General features: G+C 51.6%; 1 protein-coding gene across 3 annotated transcripts in view; it reads right to left on the bottom strand.

Annotated features, from left to right (window-relative positions):
- The window catches only part of NDRG4 (NDRG family member 4), a 39,847-nt gene extending 21,192 nt beyond the window's left edge, over positions 1–18,655 (bottom strand). The window contains exons 1-2 of one of the 3 annotated variants that reach the window (XM_033127876.1): positions 18,516–18,655; positions 1,644–1,738 (exon numbers count right to left, since the gene is read on the bottom strand). In XM_033127876.1, coding sequence (XP_032983767.1) covers positions 1,644–1,715 — 72 coding nt within the window. In that variant the 5' untranslated portion in view covers positions 1,716–1,738; positions 18,516–18,655. Of the gene's footprint in view, positions 1–1,643; positions 1,739–17,899; positions 18,113–18,515 lie in introns of those variants that run through there. The other 2 variants (XM_033127873.1, XM_033127872.1) reach the window with 2 other exon arrangements.
- Between the last annotated feature and the right edge of the window lie 2,352 nt (positions 18,656–21,007).

Genomic DNA, 21,007 nt, shown 5'->3' with positions numbered 1-21,007 from the left:
GAGCTAGCAAGCGCGGATTGCAGTTAGCACAGCGGATTGCAGCTAGCAAGTGGGGTTGGTTGGTTGGCAGAGAAGCAGACAGCAGGTTGCAGATTGTGTGGAACCTGTTTCCTGTGTCTCCAACCCAGCCGCCAGCGAGACTATAGTAGTACGAACCCCCTATCCATGGCTCCGTTGCTGTTCCTTTTTGGCCTCACCATATCCTGCGTCCTTACGTGGGGAGTGGAGCTGAGACCTCACATAACACCCTGAACGATAAGGGGCCAGCCCTGAAAACTACTGGGCTAACGTATCCCACACAGAGAGAACAGCTGGGAAAATGATCGGTTTGTTCCATGAAGAGCAACGAGCCTGGGAGGCAGGAGAGGAGTGAGCAGGGGAGAATGTGGCAAGCGGGGTACAGGTCTCATCCTGGGCCTCAGGAAGGGCTGTGGCTGTAACTCTCGGTGAGACGGCAGCCACGGACCAGCTTGAAGCAGACGAGTGACATGATGTATTTTCAGAGGGTTGTGCAAAGTAAAGGGGCCAGTGCAGAGTTTCCTGCAGGCTTCTGGACAAGTGCTGATGGGGTCTTGACCAAGGAGGGAGTACGATGGAAATAGAGGGCCTGCAAAGTGTACATTTTCCAGCTCACCAGCCACCCCTGACCATTCCTGGGGGGCTGCCCGCAGATAATCTGAACTTATAAGTTAACTCAGGGTTCTGTCTTAAATATACAACTGTACCCTTCTGGGAAGGACTGCTAGCCTCATGGGGTTGGGCCCCTGGAACCCCAACCAGCTACTACTCTGTCCCAACACGTGGTGCTCAGTGGCTCTTGGGCTCACCTTGTGGGGCAGAGACCAGTTCAGGGACTTGGGTCCTGGCCTGTCCATTTGTAAATTAGGGGGCAGGAGGGAGGAGGATGGGGGCTGGGAAGCATAACCAGGAGAGACCCCCCAGCCCTGAGGCCTCAGAATTCTATGAGCATAGCTTTTCCTTGGAGGGAGCGAAAGGGAAAGGGTGCCAGGTGTCATCACAACAAGAAAGTGTGGGGTAGAAATAACCAGAATTTAACGCCTAGAGCTCCAATGAGGGTCCTTTAGGACAAAAGAACAACCTCAAGTGCCTCCAGCCACTGATCCTGGAGCCACTGTTGGTGACACTTGCTCTCATATCTCAGAGCTTGTAAGGAAAAAAGAGAAGCTACGGACTAGGAATAGGCCCTGGCAGGTGGGGAGGCACCATCCATGCTGGAGGCAGCACTGCCCAGCAGGTACCCTTTTGGGGTTCAAGGGCCTCCCAGCACCAGAGGTTGAGTCAGGCTCTGTTCCCTGATGGCTGTGTGACCTCGGCCAAGTGAATTAACCTTTCTGTGCCTCAGTGTTCTCATCGAACGGGAGTAACTGTCCTAAACAGCCTCTCAGCCTCAAAGACAGCCAAAGCCACAGCGAGGTTGGCTGGATGTTAGTCGCATAGGCGCTCGGCCTGGCCGGAAACGCTCCCAAGGCAGAGGACTGGATTTCTCAGGGTGGCCTAAGGATTCCTGGTGCGTGGCTCGCCCCATAAAAGGTCAGCTCGGCATGAAAGGAGGGAAAACGCGGTTTCCTTCCTGGCCACGAGAGGGCGCCCTCCGCCCCAGGACCGCAATGGGGAGGACTCACCAGCTCCGCGCCGTCCTGGCCCCGGAGCAGCGGCTTCTCCTCCGGGAATCGCAGCTCCTGCAGCCCGGCCATGGTCACGTCGTGAAGCAGGAGCCCTGGGGAGGGAGGACGAGGGTTGGGGCCTGCTGTGGCGGGGACGCCCCGGTCCTGCTCTGACTCTCCCAACACAAGCCCGGGCTGGGGCAGGGGCATCAGTACCACACTGACCGCTCCATCCCCGGGTCCCCAAGCGCAGGCCCATCGCAGCCCTTCATCAGGGCAGCAAGGTTCTGTCTGCCGGGCTCGCCTGCTTGGCTCACGGATGCAAGGTTATTATTTGTTCTTAAAAGTTAAAACATGCTTTAAAACAAACAAACAAAACGAAAGAAGTCAGGGAAGAAAAGCAATACAGGGCGATTCCTAAAACAATTTGTCATCGGCAGACAGAAGCCCTCTGTGTTTAGAACTTGTTAGTGGGGTCCTAGGGGACAGGGGGACAGAGCTGAGGCTGTCCTGAGCGCCTGGAAGACAAGCCTGGGTGAGGACAGCCGAGGGGAGAAACGGGGGGGCCCTGGTAGTGTGATGTTGAAGGAGGAGGTGCCCATCAAGACAGACCACCGGAAGGGAGGGATGACACATGGTGACCATTCAGCCCACAATCCATCTAGCCTGGCACTGCCATCACTCCCTTGGATTTCAGGATGGCATAGATTAGAATACACTAAGAGAAAAACCAGCCGAGGACATGACCTGGAAATTCATAAAAGAATTAACATTGGCTAATAAATACATGGGAAATTATTAAAGCTTACTAGAAGTCAAAGAAATTCAGATTAAAACAAGGTACTTTGTTTTGGCCAATGGAACCGGCAAACTTCGCAGTGAAGCTGGCATTTTTTTAATATTGTTTGTGGGTGTATAAATTGAGACCTCTTTCTGGAGGGCCGTTTTGCAGAATGACTTAACATTACTTAAAAGATTCATACTCCCAGACTCAGCAATCCCCTTCCCTGGAAGAAATTTCCTAAGGAAACCAGAGAGGGCACCTAATGACTTATCTGTACGAACGCCCACCACCATGCCATTTATAATATTAGAGAAAAACTGGAAGAAGTTAAGTGCCTATGAAAAGGGCATTAGACAAATACACTATGGGTCAGTGACTTTTAAAAGATATTCCATAACATGGGGCAATGCTTGTGTCACAATAAATAGAAAAAGCAGTTATAAAACATATAGTATTCAAATTATGAGAAATACAAACAGCCCCACAAAAAAAGCCTGGAAGGATTGCACATCAGAAAGTTAACAGGCATTATCCCTGAGTGAAAGACTGAAAATGAGGGCCTATAAGTCTGAAATCAGGAAAAAACAGTAAAAAAAAGACTATTTGGTTGAAGATCAGTGACAATTCCTTCTCCTTGCACAGCATTTCCTAACTCACAAAGTGCTTTCTTTTGCTATTTGATTTCACCCTGGTGAGCAGTGAGATGAGGAAACCAAGGCTGAGAGAGGTTCGTTGGCAGGTGCAGATGGGGCCAGGCCTGGAAACCGGGTATTTGGACACGTAGTCTAATCCGGTGCTTATTCTGTAACACCACGGCTGCCTGACCTCATGGGTTCCTTCCTTCTTTCCTTCCTCTCCTCCCTCCCTCCCTTCCTTCCCAACTCTATTTTTAGCCTTTCTTACAGATGAAGCCCTCAGACTTTCCCTTCTGCCCCGAAAGGCTGCCAATTCCACTAGCTGTTTGGTCAGAAGACACCCCCTCTCCCCCAGCCACGTCTCACCCCTGCCCATCCCTGCTGCTTTGGCTTCTATCAATGGAAGGCCCAGGGACTCGAGAGTTGGTACCGTGGTTGCTTGAAACCCAAGGGCACAGGGCCATGGATGGAACCCATTTCGGTGGCCGAACTGTCATGAGACCAGGTTTCAGCTCCAGACCTTCCCTGGGCTTCCTTCCCTTCCGTGAGAAGCTCAAAGCATCAGCTCTCCAGAGTGTTACAAAGTTGGTGCCTCAATGCATAAGGGTCCCCACCAGAGTCGAGTTTGGGGTGAGACGTGCTGAGGCTGGGCTGGCAGCTGCTGGCCACTCGGGCCTCCTGGATGGCTAATGAAGAGCTGTGGAGCCCCATGGGAGAGCCTTGTTCCTAGCGCAGAGGCCAGGCAGGGAGGCCCCTGCCCCGCAACCCCCAGGTCCCTGCACCTTGGTGCCATGCTGGAGAGCTCTGTTCCCAGTGGTTTCCGGGGAAACCAGCTAACACAATGCAGATGGGCTGTATTTTTAGAAAGGCATCCTCCCCACCCCTTCGCTTCCATGCTTTCTGATGGTTGCACACTCATCCATCCATCTGGGTGGGAAGTTAAAAGAAGGATTCCCACCTTGGGAAACTCTTCCCCCATTAGGACTTTTATAGCCACCAGCTTCCTGAGCACCCAACTCGATTAAACGCCTTGGCAGCTCTGGGGTGTCCCCGCCCTCACCCAGGCCTGCTTTGAAACCACTCTGGAGAGCATCCTCCCCAAGGATGGTGCTATTAAAAGGGCTGAGAGTGGGCAGTGCAGGGACAGGTGGCCTGTGATGGAGGGGGTGGTGGGGAAGGGAGCTGGAGAGAAACCTTCTAATCCAGAGAGCTGGGGATGGCTCAGCCCGTGGAAAACAGAGACAGCCCAGAGCCCAGCAGGTGGTGGTGTGGGGCTCCAAAACAGAGGCCAGAGGGAAAGGCGGAGGAGGTTCTTCTTAAGAAAGTTCTGATTTAAAAAACAAACAAGAGCCATGAAAAATTATATAGTCAATAACATTGCGATAGCGTAGTGCGGTGCCAGATGGTTGCTGGACTTATGCTCACTTCTTTAGGTATGTAAATGTTGAATACCTATGGTGTACATCTGAAACTAATATAATATTGTATGTTAGCTAAATTTTTAATAAAAATCTTTTTAAAAGAGCTGTTAGATAAGTTATAAGAAAATGAGATTCCTTATCAAATCCTATGTACACCTAAATTTACACAACGTTATACGTCAATTATATCTTAATAAAGATGAAGTAACGAAAGAAAGAAAATGAGATACCTAACAACCTCCCCCAAGGAAGCCTGGGTCAGGTCTGCAAGGAGTTAGTAGCACAGAGCAGGGTCGCCTGGGCCACCGCAGGGGTCTGCGAGGCGACAGTGATGGCACTTTTCACGCTGCTGTGTTCCCCTCTGATCCCCGATTCCCTGAAGGCAACATTGAGTGTTAAAACCACATGGGCCTGGGATGAATTCCAACCCTCTGCTTACCAACGGTGAGGACTGGTGTCACAGGAACCATGGCCACTATTTCTTGTACATCACTCAATTGTCTACCTTTATTTCTAGCAAATCACTAAAAGGGTTGCTTACTCGCAAAGTGGGCATTTAGCCTCCCTTGGTCCACTTCAGAAAGTTCTGAGGTGCGACAGAGACAACTCAGGATAGAAAAATGCCTTTTAAATGGAAGATTTTTGTACCCACTTGGATGGGACAAAAATAGTTTAAGATAAGTGATAGGGGTTTGCCTACTTAAGACAAACACATAGTTTTCTTCCTCCTGTCCTCTGAGGAAGGGTTCAAACCTGCTGGGAGGGAGACTCCCCTGAAGTTCGCAGTAAAGGGACAGGAAAGGGATGGGGGAGAGGAAATACAGCCTCTTCAGCGGGATGACAGAGACCTGTGAGAGGCCCCTGGTGAAAGAGGCTCCTGGCCCTGCGAATATGGGTGGATTCTTTTCGAGGAATTGCATTTCTTTTCAATTATTTTTGGTTGCTGATTTGTGCTTCTTTAAATGTGATTCTGTGCTGAGACCTGGGCCATGTGAACCCTCAGATTTATTAGGGTTAAAAGATACAAGTGACTACATGGTCATTCCTGAAACTATTCCATCAATGCTTCAATTAAATTGATAGGTGATAGTTACATACCCTACGGAATAAAGCAGCTATTGAATGGGAAGCATTGCTCAGACAGAGGTAGGGGAGGTTTGGAAATATATTGTGGGGATTTGGGGGTTGTCTCAACAACAGGGGACTCCTACCAGCATTTAGTGCCCAGGAGCCAGAGATGAGAAAGGTCGTGCAATGTAGTGGGGACCGTGCTGCACAACGAAGAAGTGCTTCCCATCCCAAAACAGCAAGAGCTGTCGCACCGAGAAACCCCAAGAACAGACAGAGAAGGAAGGCAAGACCTAAGTAAAGTTAGTGTACGCAGGAGAAACCGTATAGGTGAACCAGACCCTGTGGGGCAGGGAGAAACCAAACTGTGTGAGAAAGGAGGCTGGACTGTGAAATAAATGGTCAAAGTCGTGGTCCAAGATGCCCTGTGGATGCTGTACCCCTGAAAGTCCTGGTTATTAGGGCCCATTAATACAAGAAAAGGCACAAGCAAACGAAATAAGCTGCAACTACGGCAAGAGGACAGCCAAACTGGGCCTGGCCACAGGGGTCTGTGCCACAGAAAAGAAATGCCTCCTGTCCAAGCCTGGGCATCCAAACACCCTTCTACCCACCCCACGCCAACACTATGGTTTAAAAGGAATCCCCGAAACCAGAGACCCCAGAAATCAGGAACTCAACATCCAACGGCACTAGATGCGTGTAAGGAGTTTGGAGCAGTACAGGCAGGTGGTCCCTCATAGTACTCTCCCTGTCCCTGTCCTGACTTTGAAGGGTTGGGAAGCACTGGGAGTAGGACAGGAACTTGACCTTCCCTCAGCATCCCCATTTCACAGAGGAGGAAAAAAGGACTCAAGGAGGGAGCAACTGGGGCCAGTCCCCCTGTGGCAGGTCCCATGCTCTGAAACCCCACTCCACCAGTACTCGGTCTCCCCAAGTAGGTGGCATGACAGCAGGGTGCAGAGAACACGATTTCTTTCTCTGGCCCAGCCTCCATTTCCTCTCTCTAGTTATAGTCCTTGATTTATGTCCAACCTGAACTAGACCAGTTCTCCTGCTTTTCCTTGATTTGGGCCTGTGAATTCCTCTCTCTCCACAACTACCACCACCCTGCACACGCGCACACACACGCACACACACACTCACTCATCCTTCCAGCACATTCCCACTGTGCGTAAGGCAGCCATATTGGGATTCTGACCCTCAGAGCTAAAGACCCCAGCTGCCTCAGGAGGCATATCCTACCCATAGGAAGCACGTGCCTTTGTCCATGCTGTTCCCTCTGCCTGGAATGCCTTTCCCCGTCATAGCCTTACAATTACAACAATAAGAACAATCATTGATATTTTTCTGCTGACACTCAATATATTTCGTTGAACGAGATGAAATGAAAGAACGTCTGAATGATTCTTCACTCAGACTGAGAACTACTAAAAGACTGATAACACTCAGTGCTGGTGAGGGTGTGGGAAACAGCACTTCCTCTCGCAGACTGCCGACTGGATGGCAGTGGGTTCGCCTTTATTTAAAAGACAACTTGGTAGTTTGTAAAACTGTAATTATCTGTCAACTCTGCAATTCTGTCTTTAGGTATTTATCCTAAAGGAAACGCCCACGTGTACATTAAGAGGCAGTGTGCAAGGATGCTTGCTGCAGCACTGTGTAGAGTAAAAATGTGGAAACAACCCAAACGAACATCAGGAGAATGTAACCAAAAGCTAGGGAACACCTACACCCCAGAGCAGCACGCAGCTATTTAAAAAATGAGGCATCTCCATTCAGACACACAGCGTTCTAAAACAGGCAGTCAAAAGACAAAGGCATGTCACAGAATAGTAAGTATAAAGAAGTCCATTTGTGTAAAAAACATATGTACTGAACAGGTACACATTTGGAAATTTAGAAAAAGGTCCTCACATGATTCAGGGTGACTGTAACAATGCTTATCTCGAGGGAAGGACATGGGCTTGGAAGGGTATAAAAGGAGATTTTTATTCCACGTAGCAGATTTTATCCAATCTAAGATGCCATTGATTATAACTCACACTAACATTGTACGTACCCATGGAAAAGGAAAAAGCACTGCCAAAATGAAGACATAATACTCCCCCCACCTTGTAACTTTTCATTGTGCAACAATTTAAACGTACAGAAAAACTGAAGAGAAGACAAGGCAGAAATTTCCCACATACTCTTCACCCAGCTCCCCCCAATGTGATGCTACAGGATCATAATCCAATGAGGGAAACCAGGAAATGAAACACTGATTTGATACGGTGTATGAATTCCATCCGTTTTCCCAATGTCCCAATCCACGATGCCACACTGCATTTGGGTGTCTTGTCGTCTCCTCCATGTGGGGACAGTTCCTCAGTCTTTGTTTTTCATGATGTTGGCACTTTTGAAGAATACCTATTAGCTGTATCTGTGGAAAGTCCCCCCATGTGGGTTTGTCTGTTGTTTGCTTATGATTAGGCCGAGGTTACGTATTTTTGACAAGAATACAAGAGGACTGATGTGTCCTTATCACTGCCTCCTTTCGGGGGTAAGTGATGTCAATGTGTCTTATTACTGGGGATATTAACCTTGATCATTTATTTGACTAAGGCGGTGTCTGCAGTTTTCTCCCCTGTAAAGTTACTCTATTTCCTTTTGTACTAGTAAGTATCTGTGGGAAGATACTTTGAGACTATGTAAACGTCTTGTTTCTCATCAGACTTCTGCCCACTAATTTTAGCAACCATTGATGACTCTTGCCTACAATTATTACTAAGGTGTTCGCTTACTGATACTTTTCTATTTCCATCATCCCTTCTACATTTATTAATTGGAATTGTCCTGTAAGAAAGAGCTACCCTTTCTCCTCCATTTATTTAGGCAATTATTTATTCACATAAGTCTGAAGTCATAGATATTTATTTTGTTCAGTGGCTTATAATCCATTGCTATCATTATTGATTTCGTTATTCAAAATGTGCCAGATGTGGCCATTGCAGGTTCCTTTATATTGGCTCTTGGGTCCTTTCACCATGCACTCATTATTTTTTGAGTAGTTTTTAATTTTCTAGCCCCATATGATGTTCCAAACTCATCTTTCACTTTCCCTACCTCAACCCTGGGGTCAACCACTTCTCCAAGGAGCCCTGGTTCCTTGCATTGGACCCAGATTTTTTAAAGAATCTATCACTCTTGTGAATTCTTTAAAAAGAAAAATATAAGTGAAATAAACTGTTTAAGGTCTTCCTAAAACTTCTTTACATTCAGGTGCTGATGCTTCTGAATTAGTGTCTGGAAGTTGCTGGCGTCCGTGCTTTTTGAGGCAGCCCCGGCTCCTCCGACATCAAGACCACTGGTGCGGCCATTTCCAAGAGTGTGCCACTGCTGTCTCCAGGATTTCCCTCCAAGCTGCACATTCTGAGGTCCATGTCAGAGACTGTATTTTAGAGACGTTAAAGTATGAAAAAAATGTGCGTCTTAAAGTTGACATAACATAGCTCTTTCATAACATTTTCTCCTATTGTGGCACAGGACCAATGAGTGAACAGTTTCTGTACACAGCATGGCTTCAGGCGTGAAACACAGACATCAATAAACCTCCAATCCCCAGACCAAGGGCAAGGGCAGACAGAACTGGACTCTCCATAACACATCCCACGTGGGCAGCTTCTGTGTGGAGCCAGTAAAAAAGTCCTACCGTGGCAGAGACAATGACTTGTCCCCCAATATCTGTTCTCCCCTTCTTCCTTAATAACAGATCCCAACATTTTAGATGGGCAGGTGGACAATGGGAATAAAACCCATCTATGATCATGTGGCAACCTTCTTCCAGGAAGATGGAAATGGAAGCATGTGACTTTGGGGTAGTGGTCTTAAAGGGCCATTCTTCAACCCTTCCTCCTGGCTGGAATACAGATGTGACAGTGGGAGCTTGAACAGCCATTTTGGACCCTGAGGCAAGATACTAAAGGTGGCAACATAGAAGGAGTCTAGGGACCTGAGACTCATGAAGCCATGATTCTGGATGATGCCTACCTCCAGGCTCTGTTTATGAAAGAGGGAAACACACTTTTAGCTTGCTTCATCTATGATTAGCTTGGGTTTTCTGTCACGTACCACTGAAGTTAATCTAAACTTGGGGCATTTTTCTTGGAGACCTACCCTAACGTGCTAAAGGAACTCAAAGCAAAGGGAAAGGATGGGACTTGCCCAAGGAAAAATAGGGAACTACTGGAGCTGATCCAGAACCTGCAGCTTCCTCTCTGTAACACAATCCATGAAGCGAGTCTCTATTCTCTCTTTCACTAGTGAACCAGCTCCTTCTAACGCACCCCTCACGAACCCACGGTAAGTGTATCCACACAGGTAACCATGACCTACATTCAAAAGTTTAAAAGCCCAGCCCAGTTTGGTACTTTTTGCCACATATTCTCAAGTTTCTTTAACAAAGCTGCCTCCATTCCTCTGTGTATCTTTGCCGAATTTGGCAAACTTCCCAGAAACACAGACACACTTGCCCTGGCTCTTTATGCTATGGAGCAGCGGGGGAGAGACAGAGGTGGATGGACAGCCCACATTCTCCTTTGTGTCGGTCTACATTCAGTTTTTGTCACTTGTAACCAAGAGACCTAACATCACCTCCAGAGGGGCCAGCATCCCACCCACCCATCTGGCAATCACACACGGGCAGCCAGGCCCAGGTGTGGGGCCAGAGGGCTCATGGGATTGGAGGCAGCCTTCTCCACCACACTCACATGGCAGCACCAGCGTCCACTCTAGCAGTTTAGGTCTTTTTCAACCCAGGCACTTCCGTTAGATGGATCCAAACCTGTGATGGTCAAAAGCACCCCCGGGACATCTTGGGGCCTACTAGATGGCCACCTGGGATTGCAAGGGATCTGCAGGCCATCCCTGCCCACTACCCCTCTCTGCCCCAGCCCGATAAGCCGAGTTCACATGAATAGCATGGAGCTGGCAAGGGCTCAAAGCTCTCGCTTTATGGATGAGGAAAGGCTTGTGCAAGGGCTCAGCGTGGGACAGGATAGGACAGGATGGGATCTTCCTGAAGGAGAACCAACCAGCTCCCCTGCTCCACCCCCAGGCTCCAGGCCCCATCAGGACATCTCTACTCTGGGACAATAACATGGGCGATATTTTTACAAGCCACTTCCAGCCTGCAAGAGCCTGGCCACTGGCGCAGGCTGTCAGGAAACAGTCTCGGGTGCACAGACAATGATCGTGGGTGTGCAAACCTTGGACTTGGCTACAAAACCTCCCAGTCTGGGGAGAGGACACCCTAGAAATATGCCCTCCACCCCCTCTGAGAAGGCTCCGGCCCCCTCCCCATCTCACCTGCCCAGGATGCATTGCATCACCAGGCACACAGCACCTGCCCTGCCACCTCTTCCCAACAGGTGCCCTGGAACAACGTCTCGGTCCTCAGAGGTATTTGTTATGGGGCTTAAGACGCATGGTCATTCTGGTTGGATGTACATACCACCTGTGGTTTAAGGCACTTGAAGATTAAGAAAAGGGGCGGCAGCACAGTGAGGTTTGTGTGAGTTGGGAGCAAGCTCACATCCTGTCAATGTGTACGAAACAGGGTTCAGGGGCTCTCCCAGCTGATCCGCAGGACCCCTCTGGGCTGGGCCAGGCTCAGCTCAAGGTCACACAGCTCGGGCCGATCAGAACCAGGTTTCCAGACCCCGTGGTGCCACCCTCTGCAGGGGCTGAGGCACAGAGTCTGACCGGTACACCCCGTCTTGGTTTCCCAAGGCGGTGGTAACAAATCACAACTTTGGTGGCTTAAAACATCCATTGTCTTAGAGTTCTAGAGATCAGAAGTCCAAACTCAGCTGTACTGGGTGGAAATCCAGGTGTTGGCAGGCCCGCTGTCCCTCTGGAGGGTCTAGGGGAGAATCTCCTGCCTTTTCCAGCTTCTAGGGCTGTGTTCCTTGCATTCCCTGACTGGCGGCCTATCTTCAATGCCAGCAGTGGGAAGCGTCTTGCTGCAGGCGTCACATCACCTTCTTCTGTGGTCTGTGGTCCAGTCTCCCTCGGCCTCCCTCTTGTAAGGACACCTGTGGTTGCATTTAGTGCCCATTTGAATAATCCAGGATCCTTCACGTAATCCCATCTGCAAAGTCTCTTTTGTCATATAAGGTAAAATTCCCAGGTTCTAGGGATTAGGATCTGAGTATCTGGGGGGTTGGGAGGGGGCTCAACCTAGCTTCCCCTGCACCACCCTCCCCTCCACATGTTGTTTTTTGCAACTCTACCTTTTTGCCAGAAATGGTCAGTTTGCCAGTAGCAACTTCCTCTTCCCCGTACTCAGCCTATTTGAGGTGACTATTTGAGGAGTCACCTCAAATGACTCCTTCTCCCTCGAGTTTTCCAAGAACCCACCTCTCCACAGCACTGGACGTCAGCTCTTCTACAGAATTCTCGCGGGATTGGTTTCATCAGCACCCCAGTACTTAGCACTATCCCTGATGCATTTGTTCATTTTTTAGTTTTAAAAAACAGAACTGGAATTTTGTACAATGCGCATTCACCGACAAAAGTCAGAAAAACAGAAGAGCAAAGGGGAGTAAAAATCACATACAAACCAGAGGAAACCGCCGTTAACATTTTTGCTTATATCCTTTGATTCTTTTTTCAGTGGTAATTTATATACTGAAAAAAGAATTTTCTTAAAAACAAAAAACACGGGCCAGCCCAGTGGCTCAGGCGGTTGGCGCTCTGTGCTCCTAACTCCGAATGCTGCCGGTTGGATTCCCACCTGGGCCAGTGGGCTCTCAACCACAAGGTTGCCAGTTGAATTCCTCGAGTCCCGCAAGGGATGGTGGGCTCCGCCGCCTGAAACTAAGATTGAACACGGCACCTTGAGCTGAGCTGCCGCTGAGCTCCCGGATGGCTCAGTTGGTTGGAGCGCGTCCTCTCAACCATAAGGTTGCCGGTACAATTCCTTGAGCCCCACAAGGGATGGTGGCCTGCACCCTCTGCAACTTACAACGGCAACTGGACCTGGAGCTGAGCTGCGCCCTCTACAACTAAGACTGGAAGGACAACAACTTGAAGCTGAACGGCATGGCACCCTCCACAACTAAGATTGAAAGGACGACAACTTGACTTGGGAAAAAAAAAAGTCCTGGAAGTACACACTGTTCCCCAATAAAGTTCTGTTCCCCTTCCCCAATAAAATCTTTAAAAAAACAAACAAAAACCAAAAAACAAAAAACACTGTGTTGAACCATCTTTTGGACTCTGGAGCCAGATATCCTGATTCAAATCCCAGCCAGCCACTTACCATCTGCGTGACTTTGGGCCAGAGACTTAACCTCTCTGTGTCTGTTTCCTCATCTGTAAAAAGGAGGAAATAATAGCACATACTTCATAGGGTGGCTTTGATGAGTTAATGTATAGAAAGCACTTAGGACTGTGCCTGGCACGTGGCAAATGCCATGTAAGTGTGATCTGTCCTCACCATTATTATTATATGTATAGGGGGACATCTGTTCAAGTGGGTAAGGAACTTTGGCAGCGTAATTCGCAGCTGCCTGCACTTCCCTGGTACGAGTGCACTCCCATTTATTTAACCTCCTCTGCTGTTAGGCATGTAGGTTGTTTCCAGCTTTTTTTTTCCTTTTTCTTCTATAAACAACTATGAGATAAACATCCTTGAACAAACACCTCTGCACACATCTTTATTGGTTCCTAAAAATTCAACTGCTGAGTCACAGATCACTTTTGAGCTTTTGATATATCATTGCCAACTTGCCCTTCCTAAAAGTTGCACCAATCTTTGCCCTCCTATGTGCAGTGGAACGGCACGCTCATCTCCCCCCCTACCCCCACAGTCACCACTGGTGGCCCAGGGCACACTCAGGGATCTGCATGCCTTTCCCCTCCTCCAGACCATGCCTCCCTACTCACCTGTGCGTGCCCCACACCCACATTGCAATGTCCCAGTGAAGCAGTGATGTTTACTGAAATGGATGAACTAGAAATGAGGATTCGGGGTCTGACTTTTCAGCCTCCTGGGGTAAATCTATGCTTCATTTTCCACCACATGTAAAATGTAGGTCAACACACCTGCCCACAATCAAATCCTATCTGAAGGTAGCCTATGACAAAATTGTGCGGGGCTACAGATTCTGGGCATTAAAAAATGACATCAAAATTCCAGACAGGAAAGTTTTGCTTTTTAATCATACATCAAGTAGATTTTTTAAAAATTTCCAACATCCAATACTGAGGCTCCCAGGGGGCCACTTCAGAGCTCAAACGTTAGCGGTCTCTCTGACTCAGAACCATTTCGGAGACATATTGTTTGGGTACAAGCACACAAAAATCATCACCTTTCTACCTGCAAATAGACTAATGTCCCACTTTCCCACATCACACGAAGAAATAAAAATGTACCCGCTATGAAAGGCACCAAGAGTCTGACCTCTGAGGATTGCAATGATGCCATGTAAGTGTGATCTATCCTCACCATTATTATTATTATATGTATAGGGGGACCTCTGTTCAAGTGGGTAAGGAACTTTGGCAGCGTAATTCGCAGCTGCCTGCAGTTCCCTGGTATGAGCTTGTGTGCAGGCGAGACAGGGCTCCTTCTCATCATGCTAATGACGTAGGGCCATTATTCCCATTTAACTGATGAGGAGACTGAGGCTCAGAGTAGTTAAGAATTTGCTCGGGAGCTGAGAAGGGAGGAGACCCTGAAATTCACATCCTCTGATTCCCAAGACCCGGCCCTTCCTGAGCCTGCAAGACCCTGTGAAGGAGTCTGGAAAATGCATTAGTCACCCATGCAGCCTCCAGGGACAGCCCCTACCACCCCCTCTTCTCTCCAGAACAAAAAGACACGCTCGGGCTAGGCATGACAACTCATGGGCACCCTTCCAGTCCTGCATGTGAGGGGCACCTGGCTTTACCCAGCTGGTGTCAGAGCTGTGCGTGGCCAGTCAGCAGGGCCCAACCCCAGATGTCCTGCTCTACTCTCTCCCCTGTGACGGGAACCTGAGGCCTAAGCAGGGTCCCCAGAGGCACATCTCAGGGAGGCCTGAATTGTGTGGAGAACCCAGAGAAAGAACTGGAACATCCCAGATGAAAGGCCTCAGGCAACTGGAGCACAGAGGGTAGGGGAGACCCCAGGACACTGAGGAGGCAGCTTGGGGACAACAGCCCTACGACTGCCATTTGCTGACAGCCTGCCTGACGCTGCAAACAGCACTTTACACACATTCTCACATCTAATTGCTGAAGAGCACGACCTAGTAGGTACCATGACGATCCCATTTTACAGATGGGGAAACTGAAGTGCAGAGCAGCTACAAGAATGGCCTAAAGCCAGGCAATTAGAACACATGGGACGGTTCAGGGCTCAGGACACAGGTGTGAAACTCACCTCTTCTCAGCTATGTATGATATGAGGAAGTGACTGATCTCACTGGTAAACTGGGCATGATAATAAAATAAGAGAATGTGAAAACTATAAGCAATTAAATAAATATGAGTTTAACGAAAAGATTCAGTGAAACAATCTCCTAATGCTGATGTGGGGGAAAGAAATTGGAGGCTTCTGAGAAATTATTCTGGAGACACAGCTGATGGGTGGGCTATGTGAGGCTGGACTCAGTCAACAAGTACTGAGCACCTGCTGTATGCTACCATGGGAAACTGGCCACCACCCTGACTGTGACCTGTTTATCACCAGCAGGAAGATGGGTCAAAATCTCACAGATGCGGCCGGCCCGGTGGCTCAGGCGGTTAGAGCTCTGTGCTCCTAACTCCAAAGGCTGCTGGTTCTATTCCCACATGGGCCAGTGGGCTCTCAACCACAAGGTTGCCAGTTTGATTCCTCAACTCCCGCAAGGGATGGTGGGCAGCGCCCCCTGCAACTAAGATTGAACATGGCACCCTGAGCTAAGCTGCTTCCCGGATGGCTCAGTTGGTTGGAGCACAGGCTCTCAACCACAGGTTGCCAGTTCAATTCCTTGAGTCCCGCAAGGGACGGTGGGCTGCGCCCCCTGCAACTAGAAAACGGCAACTGGACCTGGAGCTGAGCTGCGCCCTCCACAACTAAGACTGAAAGGACAACAACTTGAAGCTGAACGGCACCCTCCACAATTAAGATTGAAAGGACAACAACTTGACTTGGAAAAAAGTCCTGGAAGTACACACTGTTCCCCAATAAAGTCCTGTTCCCCTTCCCCAATAAAAAAAAAAAAATCTCACAGATGCATATGAGCAAGAATAAAGATGGGTGGGGACATATCCGAACTTCCTAGCAGTCAATCAGCCAGGGAACATGAACACTATTACAGGACAGTCAAGATCAAGGAGTCCGAGAGGTGCCCACCACCCAGGACCCAGCCAGGTGTGTCAGCTGTGCTATCTCAGCGAGCCTCACACCACCTCTCAGAGGGAGGGCTCAACAGTTCCATCTCTAAGATGAGAACTCTGAAGTTAGAGAGGTTAAGCAACCTGTCTGAAATCACACAGCTGCCCAGCAGTGGGGCTGGGACTTGAACCCAGATCTGTGGGACGGGAGGAGTTTGAAAGAGGGAGATGGCTGCAAAAACCACACGACAGCGACTGGGGATGGCCTGGTGAGAGGTGCAACTGTGATCAATGACAATGAAGAAGGGGTGCTGTTCCAGCCTGGCTGGGGCTGAGAGAGTCGGCCAGAACTGAGAGAGGCGGTCTGATGAGGGAGGAAGGGCCTGTCTGAACCCCCTGGGCCCCCACTGGAGCCCCACACATGACGCTTGCGAGCATTCCTCCCCCAGGCTCTGCAGGGCGGGAAGAGGAGGAGCGGAAGGATCCAGGAGCTTGGTCGCGCATGCAAGGTTATAAAACCCACTGGGTTGGAAAACCTTTCCTTCAGGGGATTAACAAGTTCAGTGCCCTGTGCAATCCCCTTTGAAGTCAGGTGGGTGAGCTGGCTTCAGGGGGCTCTACAAGGAAAAGTTGGCAAGGAATTGCAGGGGGTGCCAGCCTGGTGGCTACCTGGGCACCGATCTGGCACTTCTGAGCACCTGGCAGTTTCCAGTGCCCCACTTTCACCTCACTAGAAGTCTGCCACCAAACCAAGGAGCGGCCAGCCTGCAACCTCACCCCACCTACTCCCCAAACACACACACACACATGCACACGCGTGCATACACATACATACACACACGCACACACACACATGCACACACGCACACACACACACACTCTCTCCAGGCCCTCCAGTCTCCACTTCACATCACTCCCAGTTCAAGCCTCTCACACCCCAGGGCCTCTGCATATACCAGTCCCTCCATCCTTCAGCCTGTAATGCCACCTCCTTCTCCATTAATAGAAATCTTATCTTACAGGGTCCAGTTCAAATGCTGCCACATGCTCAAATCTTTCTGCTCCCCTCGTGTCCCCCACTCCGACGCCAACCTGTTTCCTGAGTGCACCCCCACACTGCTGCCCCCTTTTCTGTCTTGTAACAGGGTCCTGTGCTCTGCTCTCCTGCACCAGATGGTAAGGCAGAGGTCAGGGACCAGACCTCTTGAGTGCCAGAGGACAGTGCTGGAATCCACGTGTCCATCCAGGACACACTGAGCACCGCCACCACCCAGGCACTGGTGGGGTCCAGACTGCGTCCCTTTCCTAGCCCCCGTCCTCCTGTCCGAGTCTCTCCACACATCTTTCCACAGAATCTGCCTGTGCAATTCGCCCTTTGTGCCTGGGAGCGCGTGCCCCACCCTTCGAAGCCCTGGCCCAGCGACCTTGCTCCTCCCTGCCTCCTCCTCTTGGCACATCCAATGTCCGCTGCTGATCTCCAGTCTCAAGGCCCTGGATGTGGTTTCCACCATGGGGTCTGGCCACTTCTCCAGGGGGACCCAAAGCTGAGGGGCCCCAGTCATCAGGGTCCCATCTGGCTTCCCACTTCCCAGGCCTCTCCTCTCAGCAGTCAGCTTCTCCTGGGAGAAGCGCTCAGACTATCTCTTACAGGGAGCAGGAATAAGAGGCCATGGCAGGCGCTCTGTCGGGAGCTCCTTTCTTTGGGGACCGAGTGACACTGACTGGAGGACAGGGGTTCTAAACTTCCTTTCCTCTTTTGTGGACCTGACTAGAGCTTGGCTACTCGGAGACACCGGGGGGCCGCTCCCCTGACCAGAGCTCCCGCCACACACGCTCTACCCACCGGGACGCCGGGGACTCAGAGAGCAGCGCAGGGCGGGGCCGGGTCCCGCACAGGCTAGGAAGCAGCGGGCGTCCGCACCCCTCCGCCAGCTCGCACCCGAGCCGCCCCACCCCCCGCCACCGCTCCCGGCTCGCGCTCCAACTAGGACAGTGGCGGGCGGCGAGGGCCGGTGGTACCTGTCAGCAGTTGGATCTTGTGCCCCAGCACCTTCATTTCGGCGCCTGGCGCTGCCCAGCTCCGGGCTGCGGCGTCGGGGAGAGCAGCGCGGAACGCGAGGCGAGAAGCAGCCGGAGAGGGAGAAGCGGAGCAGGAGCAGCAGCCAGCGCCAGGAGCGCGCTTGCCGCCCCCCACGCCGCGCTCCCCCCTCCAAAACGCTTTTAAAAAATCCACCAATTGCACGACCGCGCACCCCTAAAAGGCGCCCGCTGCCACCTGGTCGGGGTGAACTCCGGGAGGCGGAGGGAACGCAAGGGGTGGGTGCGGGGGCCACTCGGGGGCGACGGGAGGAGGCCGTGCGCACGGCGCTGGAACAGAGGCCCTGCCACCCGCGGGTGTCGCGGTGGGGGAGGCGCGGGCGGCGGAGGGGCCGTGGCCTCGGGGTCCCCGCTTCTGGCTGGGAAGGCGACGAGGGAGAGCCTGGGCGCGCTAGAGGCGGAGGGGGTGCGGCCCCGGCGACAGGGAACCGGCTTGCGGGTCTGGGGTCGTGCGCTGTGGCTGCGCCGGGACGGGGGCTGACCGAGGCCGCGGTGGCCGGGGGACAGGGACGAAGGGCCGAGGGCGGCGCCAACTCACCGAGGGCGACGTGAGCGAGGACTAGGCGCAGGCGGGGAGCGGGGCCTCGCCGCCAATGCGCGGGCGCGGGTGGCTGCAGCCCCAGGCCCCTCGGTCGAGCGGCTGCGGGGGGCGGAGGCCCTGCGAGGGCGCGCCCACGTGGGTGTGGTGGGCGTGGGCGCGGGGACGCCGGCGGAGCCTGCAATGGGGACTGGTCCCGGGAGGCCGTCCTGGGAGCTCAGCTTCCGCCTCCCGCCACCGGGGGAGTTCCCGTGGGTGGGCAGGCGGGCGAGCTGGACGCCGAGACCCCGGAGCCTAGCGGAGACCCTCCGGTTCATCGTGTCCCCCGCGTCCTCCACTCCTTACCTCCCGAAGGCTCCTGGAGGAAGGGTCCCCGCCGCTGGGACTCCTCGGGTGGTGGTGGGAGGCCCCGCCCGCAGATACGGTCCTCTTGCAGCCGGGCGGCGTCGTGCTCCCGGGGGAGGGGGCGGCTTCCGCCTCAGTCTTTGTTTAGATTCCCGAGGGGAACCCCAGCCCGGAGGAGGCAGCACCCCACCCCACCCCACCCCTGCCGCCGCCTGGGAACCACTGGGGAAAAGCCCTGGGGGGTCAGGAAGAGCCAGGCGCTCAGGCACCTTTGGGGCGTCTTCACCCAGTCTTCAGAACCCCAGGGTTTACTTGGGGGACTCGTGTGGGAGTGACTGTCTCCAGCAAAGGTGTCTGGGCCCTCAGCCCCACCCCTGGCCCCCTCCCTTGTGTAGTAAGGCACTTGTTCCGCTCAACTCACCTCCATTATGTGAGCGGGAAAGGTAACTGGGAGATTCGTCTTCCTCAGGTTCTGGTCTGGCCCTGTGGCGTTGCTCCCACTTGTCACCCCAAAGGAGGGAGCGCAGAAGTCCCTGGATGGAGTCCTAATGCAGGGAGAATGGAAATCTGATGACCTGAAAATATTTACTTGGACAAAACAGTTTAAGAGGAGGGCTCCTGGGGGCTGGGGTTCTATCCAGACTCTGTGAGGGACCTTGGACAGGTCTCTGCCCCTCCTGGATGCCAGCCTTTTACCTATAGAGTGATTGTGTTGGACCAGGTCATCTGGGAGGTCCAGGAAGGCAGTGGAGTGGGAGGTCTGGAGGATCCTGAAGAGCCTGCCCCCACCTGCTCACCTTCATGGGACCTTTATCTGGGCTGGTTTGTGGTGAGACCCCAGCTTTCCTTCAGCTCCAGGCTGTGGGGGCAGCTGCTATGGCATTGAATTAACGGAATCACCAGTGTTCCTTGAGAAAGTTTGTGATATTTGGTGGCTCCAGATGGGGTGCACGTTCCTGCTTGGGGTGCAGTATATAACCACATAGGAGGCAGCAAGCTCGGGTTCTCCTTACAGCTCTGGGGCTCACCTTGGGGAAATCCTGGCCTCTCAGTTTCCTCTTTTGTAAAGGGGATGGGGGAGGTCAGTGGTGATAGAGTGAACTGCTATATCCAAAACATCCAGGAGCCTGGTTCTGTATATACAAGTTGGAGCGAGTCCTTAAGAACACAGGCTGGTTCTACAATTTCCTGGCTGTGTGGTATCCAGTAAGTTACTTACCTCTCTGAACCTCCATGTCATACCCAGTGAAATTGGAATGATGCTGACCTCAGAGGGTTCCCGTAAGAATTAAATGATGGAACATAAAGTGCTTAGTACAGTGCCAGGCACATGGCTGAAGTGTTCAATAGACAGTCGCTATTATTGATGATAACATTATAATTATTGCATTAGAGATTCTCTCAGGCTTTCCTGAGTCCTACCCTTCTCAATAATTTCAAACTAGTCATTAAACAAAACAAATTGTTGATGTTCTAGTAACATAATTCATGAGGTCTGGCCTTTTCTGAATTGCTCGGAGGAACATAGGCCTGGGGAGGCTGCCTAACAAGAGCTTTGAAACAATGACACTTCTGTCCATGTGTGGAATGGTGTCTGCCATGGCCTTGAACTAATGTAGACAATCCATTTGGCTCAGATAAGCCATGAACTCCACGTGAGCATCCAGGTGGGCCAGGTTGTGGATTTGAACCCTAAAACTGGAGATTTAACAGATGATGAAGAAATGTGGTTGTAAGAACACCTCCCTTCTTGGGGGGAGGGTGGCGGCGCTACTGCAGCAAGCAAAGGTGCTCAGGGAACAGGCAGGTAGAGGCGCCCTGGCCCCTTCTGGAGGAGTCAGCATGCCTAGCAATGAGGAGTCCCCACTGAATCAGCAGAAGGGCCAGTTCTCAGTCCCTCCTGCTCCTGAGTGCCTCCTCCCTATGAGGGGGCACGGGTTCGGGGTAGGCTGGATGGCAGGATTTTCAACAGAGGAAAGCAGAGCGTGTCAGAGGGCCAAGCTGTTGGCTGGGACAGGGGGCCTCTAAGACATGTCCCCCAGCCTTGTTCCTAATTAGCTGAAAGATGCTGCCCAAGTCACTGCCTCCTCTGGACTTCCCTTTTCCCGTTTGTAAAACAGGCAGGAGACTGGCCTGCACCTTGGCTG

Source organism: Rhinolophus ferrumequinum, chromosome 15 (genome assembly GCF_004115265.2).
Source record: "Rhinolophus ferrumequinum isolate MPI-CBG mRhiFer1 chromosome 15, mRhiFer1_v1.p, whole genome shotgun sequence".
NCBI lineage: Eukaryota > Metazoa > Chordata > Mammalia > Chiroptera > Rhinolophidae > Rhinolophus > Rhinolophus ferrumequinum.
Note: the sequence above shows the minus strand (reverse complement) of the source record. Positions and strands in the feature narration are given on the sequence as shown.